The sequence below is a fragment of the Amblyomma americanum genome, chromosome 8 (assembly GCF_052857255.1).
Source record: "Amblyomma americanum isolate KBUSLIRL-KWMA chromosome 8, ASM5285725v1, whole genome shotgun sequence".
Taxonomy (NCBI): Eukaryota; Metazoa; Arthropoda; class Arachnida; order Ixodida; family Ixodidae; genus Amblyomma; species Amblyomma americanum.
In genome coordinates this window covers 32,152,463-32,169,211 of record NC_135504.1, presented here as the reverse complement: position 1 = coordinate 32,169,211, position 16,749 = coordinate 32,152,463, and the positions used below count along the sequence as shown (strand labels likewise).

Sequence of the window (16,749 nt, the reverse complement as noted above, 5' to 3'; positions counted from 1 at the left end):
GTGAATAGTCTGTATGCAGATGTCTATGGACAGTCTATAGACTGTCTAAAGAAATTTTTGTTAAGGTAGTCGTTCTGTCTCCGCACATCAACCGTGAGCCTTGCTTTCTCGTTCCAATAATTTACCATATTCTCCACCAGACGGCACTGTGATGTGCTCTGAAGGAAATGAACTTTCAGTAATACGTCACGACATATGAGTAACCTTGGCTTGTAAAAATTCATTTATTTTAATAAAGCGTTCATATCCTGCTGTGTGTGTAAAGGCAGGCATCCGGCCGTCTAATTTCAAGACTCTGGTCTGCCCGCGAGTTCATGCACTACGCACGCATTGAAACACCGATCCGGGATGGTTTGCAATGCGTCTTGCTTGTTTGTTTCCTTTTTTTATGGCGTTAAATTTTGTTCGCAGGTTCTATGGAAAAGCGCCAGTTTCTCAAGCGTCGGTTCCCGCAGTTACAAGATTGGCACTTTGCAAACTCACGCGACCTGTCTTTCGAAGAGCACGTCCTGTCCCAAACCAATGGCAAGGGTGAGTACCGAAGTTGGCAGTCATACCTGCACAAGATACTTCGTGAATATTCTTAGTGAGAACAATGAAAGACTAATTTTCACACAGAACCCCCCTCCCACTGCCCCCTTAATCCGCCTTGTGGCCTACGTTGTCTGGGTTCAAGATTTTTTTTTCATTATATTCACTCATTTCACAAGGTTATGATCAACAACTAGCTAGGCGTGCTAGTTCTAGAAGCTAGTAAGAAAATTTGGCGGCGTTTGGAAACATTATGTTGAACACGCTCTACTATCTCGCAGAGACAATTCCATATAGCCAAATTCCTGGTGCCGATGTCTCTTGAGGGTCGAAAAAACAAACATCGGAATAGAGGTCGATGGCCTGCCTATATTCGCGCGAGAGAGCATTGTTAAGATATTACCTGTGTGCGGAGTTTTACAGCGACAGCTGCTATACGAAGTCCTTCGTGTCTTATTCAGAGCGTAGTCATCGATATCCGGTCATGTGACAAAGAAGTTGACCGTCTGCCGGTCACGTGACACACTTTTTAGGTATTAGCAAACGACAGCCAGCAGCAAAACGGCAGCATTTGCATATGCACTTGGAAATTCATGAACAGCTTTAGTGGACATTGAGCACCTATCGCCATCTCTTGGCGAACACTGCGCAAGTGAATATGGATACTTTAAACATGTAATTCAGAAAAAAAAAACAGAGGGTTATGAGAGGTTCTGCGAGAATGTGGTAATTATCCTCATTGACTCTTCCTTCTCGCAGAAAAATCTGATCAATAAAATGCTTTTTGCGCTCACATGAACTATTTCTGACCCCCATATCAAATCAATGGGGGTACCGAATATTCGATATACCTGCTGTGATTCTGAGTGTTCAGCATCACGTGGCACGTGGTGGCAGCTGCATAAAATGGAAGCGTTTGTCCAGATTTCATGAGCTTGTTTTCTTTGATTTCTGCCGAGCGAACTCACATAACACATTGACAGCCCAAGCATAAAATTACCTAAACAAAACCTCACTTGAAGTCGACCATATAGCACTGGCCAAACCTCGAATCATACAGCAATTAGTTCCGTAATATCTACAAAGTTACCACGTGCACGTGTGTTTATACAAAGACGCCTCACTATACCACGACTCCTTGTGGCGCAGGTGTCAACCTCGTACTCAACTCGCTGGCGGAGGAGAAGCTCAAGGCCAGCGTTCGCTGTCTGGCTCCTCACGGCCGCTTTCTGGAGATCGGCAAGTTCGACATAGCCAAGAACAACCCTCTGGGGATGTCAGTGTTCCTCAAGAACGTCACCTTCCACGGAATCCTGCTGGACACGATGATGGGCAACGATCCGTTCGTTGTAGCGGAGAAGCGACGGGTTGTAGAGCTGGTCCGCGAGGGCATCGTTTCTGGAGTCGTTCGGCCTCTGGACACCATACGATACACACGAGATAAAGTCGAGGACGCCTTCAGGTTCATGGCTTCCGGAAAGCACATTGGGAAAGTAGTCATTCAAGTGAGTGGCCTTGAATGTCGTTTGGAAAGCGGTGTTGACAGCATCGCTGATTCGAACACGCCACAATACATTCGCCTCATGCCAACCATGTCACGCTGACGCCTCGCGCTAAGGTTTTAAGGCGAAAGCCTGTAATGGCTCATTCTCCCGTCCGTCCGTCCATCCGTCCGTCCGTCCGTCCGTCCGTCCGTCCGGCGTTACAACCAGTAACTCGATAAGAAACAAAATCCTTGCGCACGGTGGGATTCGCACCACCATCCTTCAGTTCCGCAGCCGAGCGTGCTAATGACATGCTATTTCCTGCCAACGCATATGTAGTTCTCCTTGTCTAGGACGCTGGAGAGTGTTTGCAGAAAGGCGTCGAATCAGACGTATCTGCCTCCCAAACGCCCTCCAGTGTCTCCAGCATTTAAGATTAACAAACAATTGTGTACTTAATTAACATCTTAACCACTCATCAGTGACACAAGCAGCAACACCGCGCTGAAGGCTTTCGCCGCACCGCACTTTAGGTCAACAAAGTGCCCCCCACCCCCACTGAATTTTTCCTGAACTCTCTACCATCCGTTCATCATCTCTCACAGACCTGCCTTTGAAATTAATATTTATTAAGTGAAGCTTTCTGAACCTTTACGGAACGTTTTTTCGTATTAACCACCGCCATTGCAGACACAATTAAGTCAGTGCGCTACCAGTCGACTTCGTGAAACGAATTTCCGACAAAAGCAACAGTTGCATACTAAATAAGTCTTACTTTCGAAGTGCTTCAATTATTGGTGTGCTCTTTCAAACACAAACCTTCTCGTCTGGACCAGAAACAAGCGTCTATTTGTTTTCTCTAAAATAACTTTACCTGCAGAAAGGCAGGTACATCCTACTTACATCCCATACGACTCTTTTAACAGTTCACTCTGTATTGAATCAGCAAGGATTCTATCAAAGAACACGAGATCGCGACATTTGTTGCATATCTGAGACATCTCGGTGTTCAGTAATTTTTGGTTACATGTAGCCCTCAAACTCTATTACACTTTTGGCCTCAAACTCTATTTCAATTCCATTGATCTAGCTTGCACCCACATCGATCGTGATTTTGGCCAGAAATCAATACATCAGGGCTTACTGTTGGTCTCTTTTATTACAGCTCTTTCAATAACGAAACAACTTTCGCTCTATTCTGACACTTAGTACAAGTGTACCAGATTGAAGTGCAAACATGGATATGCCGTACACTTATATTTTGCAGGATGATATTCCTTTATAACCGTTTTTTTTTAATATGTACGTGGTAGACCCTTTTCCCAGAAGCATGAATCAAGCTAGTTGTATACTGCGGCTGAATGTGTGCAGACAAAATATCTTGCTTTGTTCACAGGTATTGTTTGCGTTTAAGTCTGGCCTGACTGCACAAATGCTTCTGTGTGACGCGTGATTCAGAAAAAACTTTGACAGTGTATGTATTACAGGTTACGGAATATTATTTCTCCTGCGTGTGCGTGACGCTGCAATTCAGCCACTCGTGACGTCGCTGTCTTCAGGCCAATCTGCCTAGCTCATTGTAATGACGTCATTCACGACGCCACTTCGCGCCGACCTCAGGCGCGGTGTTACGCCGACGACGCCACATAACCGGAGAACTCATTCTTAACAGCGGTAGCCGCAAACCGCGCGGCAAACATTGGGCAAGGCAACAAAAAGTAGCAAGACCAAAAATGCGGACAAGGAAGATGTCCCCATTTCTTGCTTGTGTAAAGTGGAGGTGTGAACTATAATGATGTCATCAATTTTTGTCATGTCTTGATAACACCGAATGCATGCAGATACGGCCAGAAGAGACGCATTGCAAGGCGGGCGTGGCATCTCCGCTCATGCTGGAGGCTCTTGCACGTCCTTGCTTCTACGAGCACAAGTCGTACGTCATCGTCGGAGGACTGGGGGGCTTCGGCCTGGAGCTGGCAGAGTGGATGGTGACCCGCGGCTGTCGCAAGCTCCTCCTTACCTCCAGGTCTGGTGTGCGGACGGGCTACCAGAGGCTTTGCCTCCATCGGTGGCGCAGCTTCGGAGTGACGGTGTTCACCACCAAGTTAGACGCTTCGACCAAAGAAGGGGCTCGACGAATCGTGGAGCAAGCTGCAGTCATGGGTATTGTTGGAGGAATCTTCAACCTCGCCATGGTGAGCAAACCAGCAGTGATGAAAGTGGCTCAAGGGTTGGTTATTGGTAGTAACTGTGATGCCGCAACCATTACTCATCAGTGGATTTAGTCTCCGCATGAGCAATCAGTTTCGTTACGCTACCCAATGGACATGCAAAGAGCGCGTACCTATTGATGGCAAATGCTTTGGTTTATGGTATATGGGGGTTTAACTTTCCAAAGCGGCTCAGGCTATGAAAGACGCCGTAGTGAAGGGTTCCGGAAATTTCGACCACGTGGGGTTTTTTAACGTCCACTGACGTCGCACAGTACACTGACCTATAGAATTTCGCCTCCATCGAAATTCGACCGCAGCGGCCGGAATCGAACCCGCGTCTTTCGGGTCAGCAGCCCAGCGCCATAACTACTGAGCCAACGCGGCGGCTTGATGGCAAATGTGCAACAGGGTTAGCTGGATGTGGCTGGGATTTGCGCTACATTTGAGGCGGTCAGTCTGGTGACGATGGAATCCAGACATCCCAAAAAATGTGGCTGCTCCAGTCGAAGTTCATGAAGTTGCCTTTCGTGCTGCTTCCTCAAACGTTGGTATTTACAAATTCAGTACGTGCATGAGGCCGATCCTGTAACCCTGTTAGCATGTGCCCGCAGGTGCTTCGGGATGCACTGATCGAGAACCAGACAGCCGAGACCTTCGAAGACGTCTGCAAGCCCAAGGTCGCGGCAACGCAGTTTCTGGACGTCGCGTCTCGGGATCTGTGCCCAGAGCTGGACCACTTCGTCGTCTTCTCTTCCATGGTTTGTGGTCGTGGCAACGCAGGACAGACAAACTACGGCTACGCCAACTCCGTCATGGAGCGCATCTGTGAGCGGCGTGTCGCTGCTGGGCTGCCCGGTGAGTGCGGGTCTCATGAAGAGTGGGAAAGGGAATACGCGGAGCACCTCCTCAACATGGGTGAGAAATTTACAAAGGCCACTTAAGACAATTTACGAGCTTTAAATGCGAAAGCATTGTTTCATCGTGGGCTCTGTTGCGAGGCTCACTAAGGGTCGTTTCCTTTCTTATGACACGTCTACTCATTAGAACACAGTCGTAAGGCAACGCATACGTTAGGTTCACCTTTAATCGCCAAGAAGGAGGGCGGTTTTGTGGCCTGCGCAGACAACCCTAGCGTGGCTGAAGTTGTTCGCTTAACTGAGCAGTTTGACACAGTTTCGGGTGCCCAGATGAACCGTTCCAAGAGTTGCGGTCTGTGGTTTGGATCGTGGGGATCAGCACTAGTTGAATATACTCGCGTGGCATGGACTTGTGTACCGCCCATGTACCTTGGTGTAACATTAAGTGCGTACAGACACAGCGATAACTACTGGAAAGATCGCGTATCGGCTGTTAAATGCGCTATACTCAGTCATTTATCCCACATGGTCCGTCAATATTCGGCAATGCTACCGCGTATAACTTTTTTCTAGCAACAAAAACATTATTGTGTTTTGCAGATGGCTGCTTCGGGCACCGTCATTGGCAAAACGAATACACTTCCATGCTCCTTTAGTAAGGCCTAATTTCCTAAAACTCTACCTTCATCGCTGCCTGCGGACGCCGTCTCACATTAGAGACGTGCAGGTCACGCAGAGAAGTACTAATAATAATAATAATTGGTTTCTTGAGGAAAGGAAATGGCGCAGTACCTGTCTCATATATCGTTGGACACCTGAACCGCGCCGTAAGGGAAGGGATAAAGGAGGGAGTGAAAGAAGAAAGGAAGAAAGAGGAGCCGTAGTGGAGGGCTCCGGAATAATTTCGACCACGTGGGCATCTTTAACGTGCACTGACATCGCACAGCACACGGGCGCCTTAGCGTTTTTCCTCCATAAAAACGCAGCCGCCGCGGTCGCGTTCGAACCCGGGAACTCCGGATAGTAGTCGAGCGCCCTAACCACTGAGCCACCGCGGCGGGTCAAAGTACTGACCACAGTTCTCAGTTCGTGGGTGCATGATCAGGCTAACCGAAAATTTAGTTAAGACATGACTTGTGCTAGCACCTGCATATACAGTATCGTTACAGGAGAACCAGCACGTACAGGCAGATTCCTTCGACTTGTAAATCGAACTACCCTGCTTAAATATTTGCGCCTGTGGCTGCTACGGGGAAGCGTTGATGCATTCTGTGCGGCGTTCGGTCTAAGTGGCCGAAAGGTGTTTTGAGGTCGACAATGAATTGTCCCTAGTCGGATATAACACAAGGACGCCGCGGCGAATATCCCTCAAAGGAAGTCATCTAGCCGACGCGCCGGACGATTGTCCTGACGTCACGGTTATTCCCATTTCGATAAAGTACCTAATGTCATGCTAGGGAAATAACCATAATGCTATGACAAATAGTCGACGCCATAGGCTGTAGTGTCTACTTTGAGGGAAATTTGCATGCGTTGTTGAGCTGCATCCGAAAATAGGAAGAGCCCTTCCATGGAGAAATAACTGCGTGGGCCGAGGAATGGACTTCTAAAGTGGTCTCTTGAAAGTCACTGTGCAGTCCAGACGGCTCTGTAACCTGCAGTGTGTTCAGAATAAGAATTACAAGTTTTTTTAGACACAAACCATAAGCACTACATGAAAGCTGTTTCCGCACGTAGGATATGCGACCAGGCGGACACAGAATGTAATTAGGCAATTAACGAAGACAATTATCCTCCGACCTTGTTTTTATCTGGTCGCTTAAGTGCGCGTGAAAATGCCTTTCGAGCACTATTTACCTTTTACTTTTTAGAAAAATGCACAATGTTTTGGTTTGACCACCGTATATAGTGCCGTTATCAAATCATATTTATACGGTGTACGGCAGGTTTGGCACCGCGTTGTCTGTTACTGTTTTATTTGCACCGAATTTCTGTCTTTCTCTTCGCGGTTTTGTTTTTTGTTTGTTGTGGTTTTCGTAGCTAGCATGCAACTTAAGTCTGAAGCTTTTGGGTAATCAGAGATTTTCTGCAAAAACTTCTGTGTTGTGTGGCATTCATTTTAATCCATATCATTTTTAAGCGGCAACTAACCAATAAATGATGTGGAGAGGACCGCTGGGAATCGTTGCAAACGTGCCCAGTCACTTCAGAATAAATCTATTAGCACATAATTCTTGCGAACTTTGCTCTACACCCAATGAGATGTAGGTCATTCTGCGAGAACACCTGACTTGTGCAGGTGTTGTTTTTTTCCTGTGGTCTCACTGGACAAGAAAACCTAAAATTCAAAATCTTACAAATGTTCACGTTCTGCAGCGTAAAGCGCTAAACTCAGCGATTGCACTCGTTTTGTGCATTGCGCTTGCAAGGCAGCGCAGCGGCTGCTTGCAATAGTAACCAATCAGCCGGTCGATTGCCATGACAATCACATAATATAATAACAAGGTGAAGTTTGGGTCACTGACCAAGTCACAAACAAATGAAAATGACGTTTCGGGTCCCGTACGAGACTTGGTCAGTGACCCAAACTTCACCTTGCTAATATGCTTCATCCTGACCAGACGGTATTCCGTCGAACGTTAGACTACGTGAATCACATAATGCGCCGCACGGGCGTCACTGTTTTTAAGCACCATGCGCTAAGGTGAAGCAGTCCACAGGCAATGTGAGGAATCGTTGGTATTGGCTCTGTATAACAGATCTGGCTGTAGAAAAGAAATCCCCTACCACCATATTGAATTTATAACGGGCTCACAGTGTCCCCAATTGCCTCTCATTTTAGGACTAGCCATCCAGTGGGGCGCCATAGGTGACGTTGGCGTGGTCCACGAGGCCATGGGCGATGACCAGGTGGTCGCCGGAGTCGTGTCACAGAGGATCGCCTCCTGCATGGCCGTCATGGACTCGTTCCTCAGCCAGAGTCATCCCATTGTCTCTAGCTTCGTCAAGGCTGATCTCTCCACCTCGTCGGAAGGCAGGGACAAGAGGGACCTTATTCAATCCATCGCACACATCCTCGGTGAGTCCTGGCAGAAAATCACACGGCAGAAAATGTTGAGGACAGCGGTTAGCACGCGCATTCAAGTTGACAATATTTTATTCAATTCTTTAAATATAGTTTCTTTAGACCAATAATAATAATAATAATAATAATAATAATAATAATAATAATAATTGGTTTTTTTTTGGGGGGGGGAAGGAAATGGCGCAGTATCTGTCTCACATATCGGCGGGCACCTGAACCGAGCCGTAAGGGAAGGGATAAAGGAGGGAGTGAAAGAAGAGCGGAAGAAAGAGGTGCCGTAGTGGAGGGCTCCGGATTAATTTCGACCACCTGTGGATGTTTAACGTGCACTGACATCGCACAGCACACGGGCGCCTTAGCGTTTTGCCTCCATAAAAACGCAGCTGCCGCGGTCGGGTTCGTACCCGGGAACTCCGGATCAGTAGGTAGTCGAGCGCCATAACCACTGAGCCACCGCGGCGGGTGCCAGAATCATCGAGGCCAAATCTGGGGTGAGCAAAGTCAGCCACGTTGGTGTGACCTCGTGCACCGCATACGCTTCGAAAGTGGTTTGCCCTTGACCGTGCCGATATGATCGGTGAAAAGGCCTTGCCTTTATCGTGATATTTAGGTGTTCCGTCTATATGGTACAGTGTTAGGCAAAGTCCTCTTAAACACCAAATCCAAACCGACAGCAGGGAACAAGTTAACGTGTTATGTTATTACAGGGTATACCTTATCGTCGACTCTTGTTGGTCTATTCACGATGGAACATGTGTCCTCGCAGGTGTCAAGGATCCGTCCACTTTGAACCCGAACATCAGCCTCGGAGAGTTAGGCATCGACTCCCTGATGAGCGTTGAGGTGAAGCAGACCTTGGAGCGAGACTACGACCTCACCCTGTCCACGCAAGAGATTCGGCAACTCACGGTCGCTCGTTTGCGGGAGATCGGTCAAGGCTTCGGCGAAATTGCTGCTTCGCACGAAAAGACCGTACAACCAGAAAAGGAACATGGTGAGTGAAAACCAGTATCTGCAATGAGCCCTTCCATTTCGAGGATAAGGTCCCGTTAATGGCTCTACCGGATATTTCATGTCCATAACTCAATGAAACCAGAAATAAAAGCAACTCTGTAGCAAGGCCTTCACCGCTCATGCGTTCATTTCCTAACTCTCCAGGTCTCCATTGATGTTCATGATGAGAGAAGCCATGTTCCTGCTATTATCCAGCCTTTCCCCTGCATAATAACTAGTGTGCACTAGGCTTAAGTAAGTTGCTCGAGTAAATGTACTGACTTTCGCTTGTTCATAATATGCGAAAACACTCACAGAAAAAAAATGCTGTAGCGGGTAACAATTTCACAACTTATCGCTCGAGCATATTCCGCGCTAACAAGTGGGAACGATGTCCAGTGCGCTTTCTTCGCAGACCTGGCGCAAAGCATCGCGCTTTACTACGCTTTGTGCCCATAAAAATGTTTTGCAAAATATGAGACAGAAAAACATGAGATGGATACGGCTTTATATTTTGAGAATGTAGAGCATTCATTTTCAGAAAGCCTCTCCAAACTTCTTCCTAAGCAGGAGCCGACTCGTTGGCACAAATCCTCTGCTCCCATTCTTCCAAACCGCTAAGCTTAAGTACGACCAGGCGTCGACGAAATAATTGACGAACAACCGCTCAAAGTTGGCTCCGTTTGGCAAGCGGGGGCTTCTGCTATGTTAGAAGGTGTGCGATAGAAGATATCCCTATCGTAGCTGTTCTTATTGTAGATGTTTGTGGTTAGTCAGTGTTTTCGGTGGTGCGGCTTACCACAACCAGTCACACACGTTACACGAGTGTTCAAACGTTTTTTTGCGAACCCGCTGGCTCAAAGCCACTGCGCTGTTTGGCTTCGAGCCGTCCCTTGCTTGGCTTCGAGCCGTTGCGCTGTTTTACAAGACCCATATGTCTGACCAACTCGCCCACCAGTTCATGTTGTACCCTCCCATGTGCGGAGCAGTCGAAGAAGCCAACGAATCGCTTGATTCTGTAGCTAGAGGATTTTCTTTCTGTTAACAGAGGATACCTTGGATGTCGCTCGGCTGACTTTCACTGAGAAGCTGATACCCGATCGAGTCATTGTCGAGATGAACGGCCTGGACGGAGCCTCACCCGTGTTCATCATGCACCCTATCGAGGGTCACGTGAGAGCACTCTACGAAATGGCCACACACCTTCCCGTCCGTGCAGTTGGAATGCAGTGGACACCGGACATTCCTGAGCACTCTATAGTGGAGATGGCAGCCGTATACGTGCAGGTAATTCCAAGACCAGAAAGAGAACGTAATTTTTTTCTTTGCGGCCACAGCGGACATTTCTGTAATGTTTTCTGATTTTCACTCACAGTAACCGCAGCTGTTTCTGCAGTATTGCTCAGTCACCTGTTGTCACTACGTAATAGAATTTGTCGCGGCGCCAGAAATCCTGCTACTGCCGTTCTTGCGACAAGACGACATAACTGTTTTTCCCACTCTGTCATTACTTTAAAACAAGTGGATTTTGAAGCCAGATCGCGGCGGCAGCGTTATGATAGAACGAAGCGCAAAAATTTATTGGTGGCACTTAGATATCTCTTAACTGCGGGAAGGCGAAAGCCGTTTACTACTCATTGCACTGATTTGATTTTGAGCGGTGACGTCACACTGCGCATGCGCAGTTGTTGCTTGGCGGCGGACCACACCACTCGCCACAGTGAACAGTTTGCTCACAGTCCAGTTGGCAGGCAGTGATCACGTGACAAGGTGACGTCAGACGTGACAAGGTCACGTGACCCAGGATGTAACGGACGGACACCGCGAGGTCACGTGACCGGACGGACGGTCACCGCGAGTATGAGCCATTAAAGGCTTTCGCCTTAAACATCTAATAATATTTCTAAGCCCGCGAGAACGTTCAGGCGTTCAAAATTAATACATTGTCATCTCTAGAGTGTGCCTCACAGACACTCTGTCGGATTTGGCCCGATTTCCAGGACAGAGGCTATGCAGTAGCAATTGCCAGGCGCAGTAAGCATGACATCCTTGCTTATAGAATTATCCTTCCCTCTCTGCCCTGCCGACTACCACTGAAAGGTGATATGGAAGCCCATGCGTTTCCTCTTCATCTGACCTGCGCAGAAACTGCTGGAGCTTCAACCGGAAGGCTCGTACCACGTGGCCGGTTACTCTCTGGGCGCCACGATCGCCTTCGAGATGGCGCTGCAACTGCAGTCATCGGGGCACACGGTCGGCAGCTTGACCCTCCTGGACGGAGCCCCTCTGTTCATCAACGAGCACTCCGCCCACCGCCGGACCCGCTGCACCCTCAACAGAGACGAGCAGGAGACGCTGCTCTTCGCAGGGTTCCTCGCACAGTACATGGACCTCGACGTGCCTGAGGTGAGGACTTACTGGAAAACAGTGTAAGAGATAGCTATTGGGACTCAGGACAGAGGCGCAGGGCACAAGCACTAAGAAGAGGAGGAGGCACTCTTTAATGAACACTCCAGAGATTAGCCTCGTAAGCAACCTCGCGGGCTGCTGCTCCAGATGAGGATGACACTCACGCGCGAACATGTACACAGAGGACCATCACAGGATGCGTGCTAGACCCGTGCCTTTAAGAAATTTTGAGAGATTTGTGAGCACCTAATGCAAAGGCTGCTTCACACCAGGCCCAAGTCAAGCGTTAACAAGGAGAGTTAGTGAGACATAGTGGAAAAGGTATAAAATACGGGGTCAAAGGGAAGAACACAGCAAAAGCGTTGTGCCTCCTTTGTGCCTTTGTGCAGTGTGTATGCGCGTTGTCTTGGGCTGTGGTCAGGGACTCCCTTAGTGCCCGAGAAACCGCTCCCGTAAGATGAAGACAAAGCTTTACATGATGCTCACGTACAAAACTGCTTGTGTGGTAGTCATTTATTTAAGAAGGCTCTACGGTACGGTTAGGGAGATGCTATGAGCAGGCACTGAATTTTATCTAGAAATATGTTTAAGGGCAAACTCTGGGAAGATTTTGAACGTTCTGAGTTGTACTCTATCCTTAGACATTAGAAATTTTAAAATTAATTCGCTATGTAGAAAAACACCGACCCGGTGTGAAATTCGGTACAGCAGATCAGTAGATTGCAGAGAGCGTTTTCGCTACACGACTGGTTTACGGACGTACACTCGGCAAGTTTATTACGTAAAAGGTTGAGTCACGCAAGCTCCTACATATAGCTCAATGTAAAATGGTGAAAGTTAATATTGAGCACGTAATCGGTGTTCCGTATGAGTTTTAACCTTAAAGAACGGCCAAGTCAGGACACGATACGTAGCGGCTGAAAGCTGAAGCCACTGAAACGGTGAAAGTTATTATTTAGTAATGCAGAAACTTGGGTTAGTTGGATATTGTTTGAACTCATATTTTCTAGCGCTTGGTGAACACAAGGGACAAGAACATGTCCTGTGTATTTGTGTTCTTGTCCCTTGTGTTCACCAAGCGCTAGAAAATATGAGTTCAAATTTATTATTGAGCCCATAATTGTTGCTCCGTCTGGGTTCTAACCTGATAGAACGTGCAAATCGAGACTTTACAAGTACCGACCGAAAGTTAAAGCCACTTTCCAAGAGGGTATCAAGGTGGCACTAGGGTCGCACCACGAGCCTTAGCATGTGTCCGCTGTAATCCCCATGACAGGCACTGTGCGGATATCAAAATTAATAGGCTAAGATATTCCGAACGTAGCACCAATGTCTCTCCATCCCTTCTCGTCACCATCTCTGGACAGGTTCGCAAACAACTGGGCCAGTTTCCCAGCTACGAAGCCAAGCAGGAAGCGGCCATAGACATCCTCCTGGCGGCCTTTCCCGACGTGCGGCCGAGCCGTGAGGACGTGGCCACAGCCATGCGCCTCTATTACAAGTTCCTCCGGGCCGGATCATTTTACCGGCCCAACGCAAGGTACCACGGGGATGTGACGCTCATCAAGGCATCCAGGCCGCGACTGACAGCCCAGCAGCTGCCACCTGACTACGGGCTTTCTGAGGTTAGCAAGCCTGCTTATTTCCTTCACCCCCGCCCATTATATCGCATTCTGTCCTACTACGAACTGGGTATGCCCGCAGTTCTTCAAACGCAGAAAAACCGGAGCGCATTCTTCCCACAGTAAAAGAACTGACAATAGGTATAGTAATTTCCACGTGTTGCGCCCTGCGTCGCGATATCAAGTGAATGTGGTCAAGAAACAACAGCAGATTGGCTGCACAACAGTTTATTATTGTTAGGAAGGCAGGGGATATGTCGTGTTTTGACTGTTGATACTAGCTTAGACGAAAGCAAAAGGACACGGGCGCAAGCGAAGATATAGCTAGGATGGCGCTGGGCTCGTGCCCAGTTCTATCATGCACATGTCCGTATTTTACGCTAGTTTCATTTAACTACTTTGATGCACCCACTCACTAGCAAGCCACCCTTTTAAATGCTATGACGTCGGAGCACGTGGCGTTGCGGACATCAACGACGACCCAGGTGGCAAAAATTTCTTGAAGCAGCTAACTGTCGTAAAAGCCACACTTCCGCTCTTCGTGTCCGGCGCGGTTCAAGCGTCCAAAGATATATGAGACAGATACTGCGCCATTTCCTTTCGCCCAAAACCAAATATTATTACTCTTCGTGTCCAGTGGCACTACCTGGCGGTCTGCAACTACAGCTTAACCGCAGTTTTACGGATACCTCCGCAAGCATGGACAGGCCTACAGACAATAAACATTATTAGCTGATTAACAGGGGAGGAGCCCCTCATGATGTATTAGGTCAACCCCGCCGTATGCCCAAGAGCTTATACGCCTCGGCGACCCAGTCAGCCCGCTGCTCGAGTCGAGCCTGAAGGCCCGGCTCCATTCTGCGCAGCGTTTTCCCCCACCTTTCCTCGGTAGTGATCAGAAGGAAGGGGGTTATAAAGCAGGCCCATATGATTGGGGATAGCGCAGCGTGCCCGCCGAAGAATCCGCAGACAGGGGAGTAGGAGGGATTGATATGGAAGAGAACTGCGGGATTTTGGAAGGCTTGCGTTTGTTCTTTCACTCCCTCCTTTACCCTTCCCTTACGGCGCGGTTCAGGTGTCCAACGATATATGAGACAGATACTGCGCCATTTCCTTTCCCCCCCAAAACCAATTATTATTATTATTATGAGTTTGGAGCTGGCACCAAGAGATTTAGTGCGAGTAGGATAGGGTCCTGTCAGCCGGTTGGCAAAGACGTCAGACAAGTCGGTCATTTTGGGTGATCTCGTGACAAGTTGTCAACCGGTTCGTCGCTGATCTCGCTCTGTGATCGAAATAGTGGTGGGCCTCGGGTAGGCCGCTCCATGTAGCGATATTGCGAGGTCCGGGATTTGGGGGAGGTCTGAGGAGTTAGGGGGTGGAGTGGAAGGGGCAGCGAGGCGGGTAATTTACTCCGAGGTTGCGTGAATGAGGGTAGTGAGTTCGCCCATGGCTTGGAGAAGAGTGTGATGGCTTGAGTGAATTTCCCGGTGCAGAGACTCGCACTCTTCCCGGAAGGCGGTCTGAGTGGATTGGGCATGCCTTGAGAGCCTGGATCTCAGATTCCCCCTGAGCCCTGAGGGAGTCAAAGTCTTCTCGTGAGGGAGGTTGCGGAGGCAGGGAGGCGTCGGTGTTGGGATGATGGAGGAGATGGGGGCTGAAGTCTCCTCGGGAAAGGGGGTGTGGAGTCGGAGAGGGTATGGGGAAGCGGGTTCAGGCTGCCTGGTTCTCCCGCCGGAGGAAGGCAATTTCCTCTCTCGTGCGGGCAAGATCTGAGCGGAGGGCTCTAACCTCTTTGTCTTTTGGGGGAGCCTTTTGCGTGGTGACCGCGTCTGCCCACCTTGCCGGTTTGTCCAGATGGCCCCACGATTGGGATCGTGAGCAGGTCATCGAGACAGGCTTCCGAGTCCGGAATCAGGCTCAGGTTCGGGACGACGAACGAGATGAGAAAGAGATGAAGCGGGCGTACGGGTGTGTGGTCTTCTTTGGGGTGCGAAGATTACTCCGCGGACGAAGTCTGGAAAGGTCGAGGGGGGGGGGGGGGGGGGGCTTGTGGCTGCCGGCGGGTGGAGAAGGACTGGAAGCGCTTTTTTCACGTCCATGAGACGGTGAAGTGCAGGCGGGAACATACGACGCACCGGAGGTCCTAATCGTGGTCAGCTGGGGATGTCTGTAAACCGCAACGCGGGCAGCGGGCGGGCCCGGGCTGGGAGGCAGACGTCGGCCCCATGTCCGGTTCACCAGCAAGTCGTGTAGGCTTCTATCTTGCGGTGAAAAGGGCGGCACCAGAAAGGGGTGCCTCGGCACATGTCAGAAGGGCACCTTGGGGCCGTCAAACCGGAAGCAAAAGCCTGCGAATCACGTGCTGGGTGGAATAATAATTTTCGGAATAATATCGGTCGCTTGAAGCGGTCCTGAATTTATGCGTCGAAAGTTACACGGCTGAAGATAGTACCCCTGGTTTTTCCGCTAAGAGCAAGGTCGGTTACACGACATATAGTGTCGTCATCGCGACAATTGGTCTAATCGCAAATTATACCGCCATGGATATCTTACAAAACGCTAAAAAATCAAGTACCCTGATCGAAATTTTCTTTCTGGAACTCGGTCATGTGTGCAATTTGCCCCTAATGTCGCCGTGGTGACCACGAGATCACTTAATAAAGAGTTATGCGTAGTGGCGTGATATTCGAAACTGGAATCATTACCTGAATACAATCTAATCTCGTTAATCCTAACTTGCCACATTCGAACTTAGTTTATTCCGACTTTCGCTATGATACCACGTCTTTTAAGGGGAGCCAAGTTGGCGCCCTTCAATTACAACTGCGCTTAAATCAAACAGATTTTCTTTTTCCTTGAGGTTCAATCATCAAACAGATTTTCTTTTGCCTTGAGTTTCAATCATCGAGATTTCAGTACATTTCCACTATTGAAAACGAATCGTCGCGAACCTAATTAACAATGGGTCTAAATCCGAGCAACGCGTCGCTGGCTGCAAATTTGTAGCGTTCTTCAACACCTTATTCTTATTGCCGGTGACGTTTTTATTTCTTTCCTAGTGTTGCGACGGCAAGGTGCATGTGGAGGTTGTCGAAGGCCGACACGAAGACTTTCTGCTTGGACAAGGTGCCGAGCGGTGCGCTGCCATCATCGCTAGGAATGTGCACCACTGAACACCAATCACAAAGCACGGTCACGAAAAAAGGCAGCAAGCGCCATCTACGCGTCTTCAAGAACGTCGTCGTGCGCCCTGCGAGAGCTGTCCAACATCGAAGAGAGGAAATAAAAACGCTTCTTTCTGTGTTCAAGTTCTCGGTGTTAAAGTAGACAATGACACAAAACAGCCTGATAAATCTAGGATTGTTGGGCATATCAGTCTCATAATCTGAGGCAACTGTGGAATATTGTAAGCTAGTGTTATTGAAACATTAAGACTTGCATAAAGCCAATAAGAGAAGTATTTTGACTACAGCAAAAACGTTAATAGTAGACAAATTAAATACCGCCGAAGGGAGATCTGTGGATATGTTGACTGTTGTAGTGAAATGTCAC

General features: G+C 48.6%; 1 protein-coding gene across 1 annotated transcript in view; it reads left to right on the top strand.

Annotated features, from left to right (window-relative positions):
- LOC144102282 (fatty acid synthase-like) overlaps positions 1–16,503 on the top strand; it is a 45,522-nt gene extending 29,019 nt beyond the window's left edge. The window contains exons 19-28 of the mRNA XM_077635585.1: positions 412–531; positions 1,681–2,036; positions 3,857–4,210; positions 4,840–5,083; positions 7,928–8,164; positions 8,937–9,164; positions 10,212–10,450; positions 11,309–11,569; positions 12,940–13,197; positions 16,257–16,503. Of these exons, the coding sequence (XP_077491711.1) occupies positions 412–531; positions 1,681–2,036; positions 3,857–4,210; positions 4,840–5,083; positions 7,928–8,164; positions 8,937–9,164; positions 10,212–10,450; positions 11,309–11,569; positions 12,940–13,197; positions 16,257–16,370 (2,411 nt within the window). The 3' untranslated portion in view covers positions 16,371–16,503. The remainder of the gene's footprint in view (positions 1–411; positions 532–1,680; positions 2,037–3,856; positions 4,211–4,839; positions 5,084–7,927; positions 8,165–8,936; positions 9,165–10,211; positions 10,451–11,308; positions 11,570–12,939; positions 13,198–16,256) is intronic.
- The last annotated feature ends 246 nt before the right edge of the window (positions 16,504–16,749 follow it).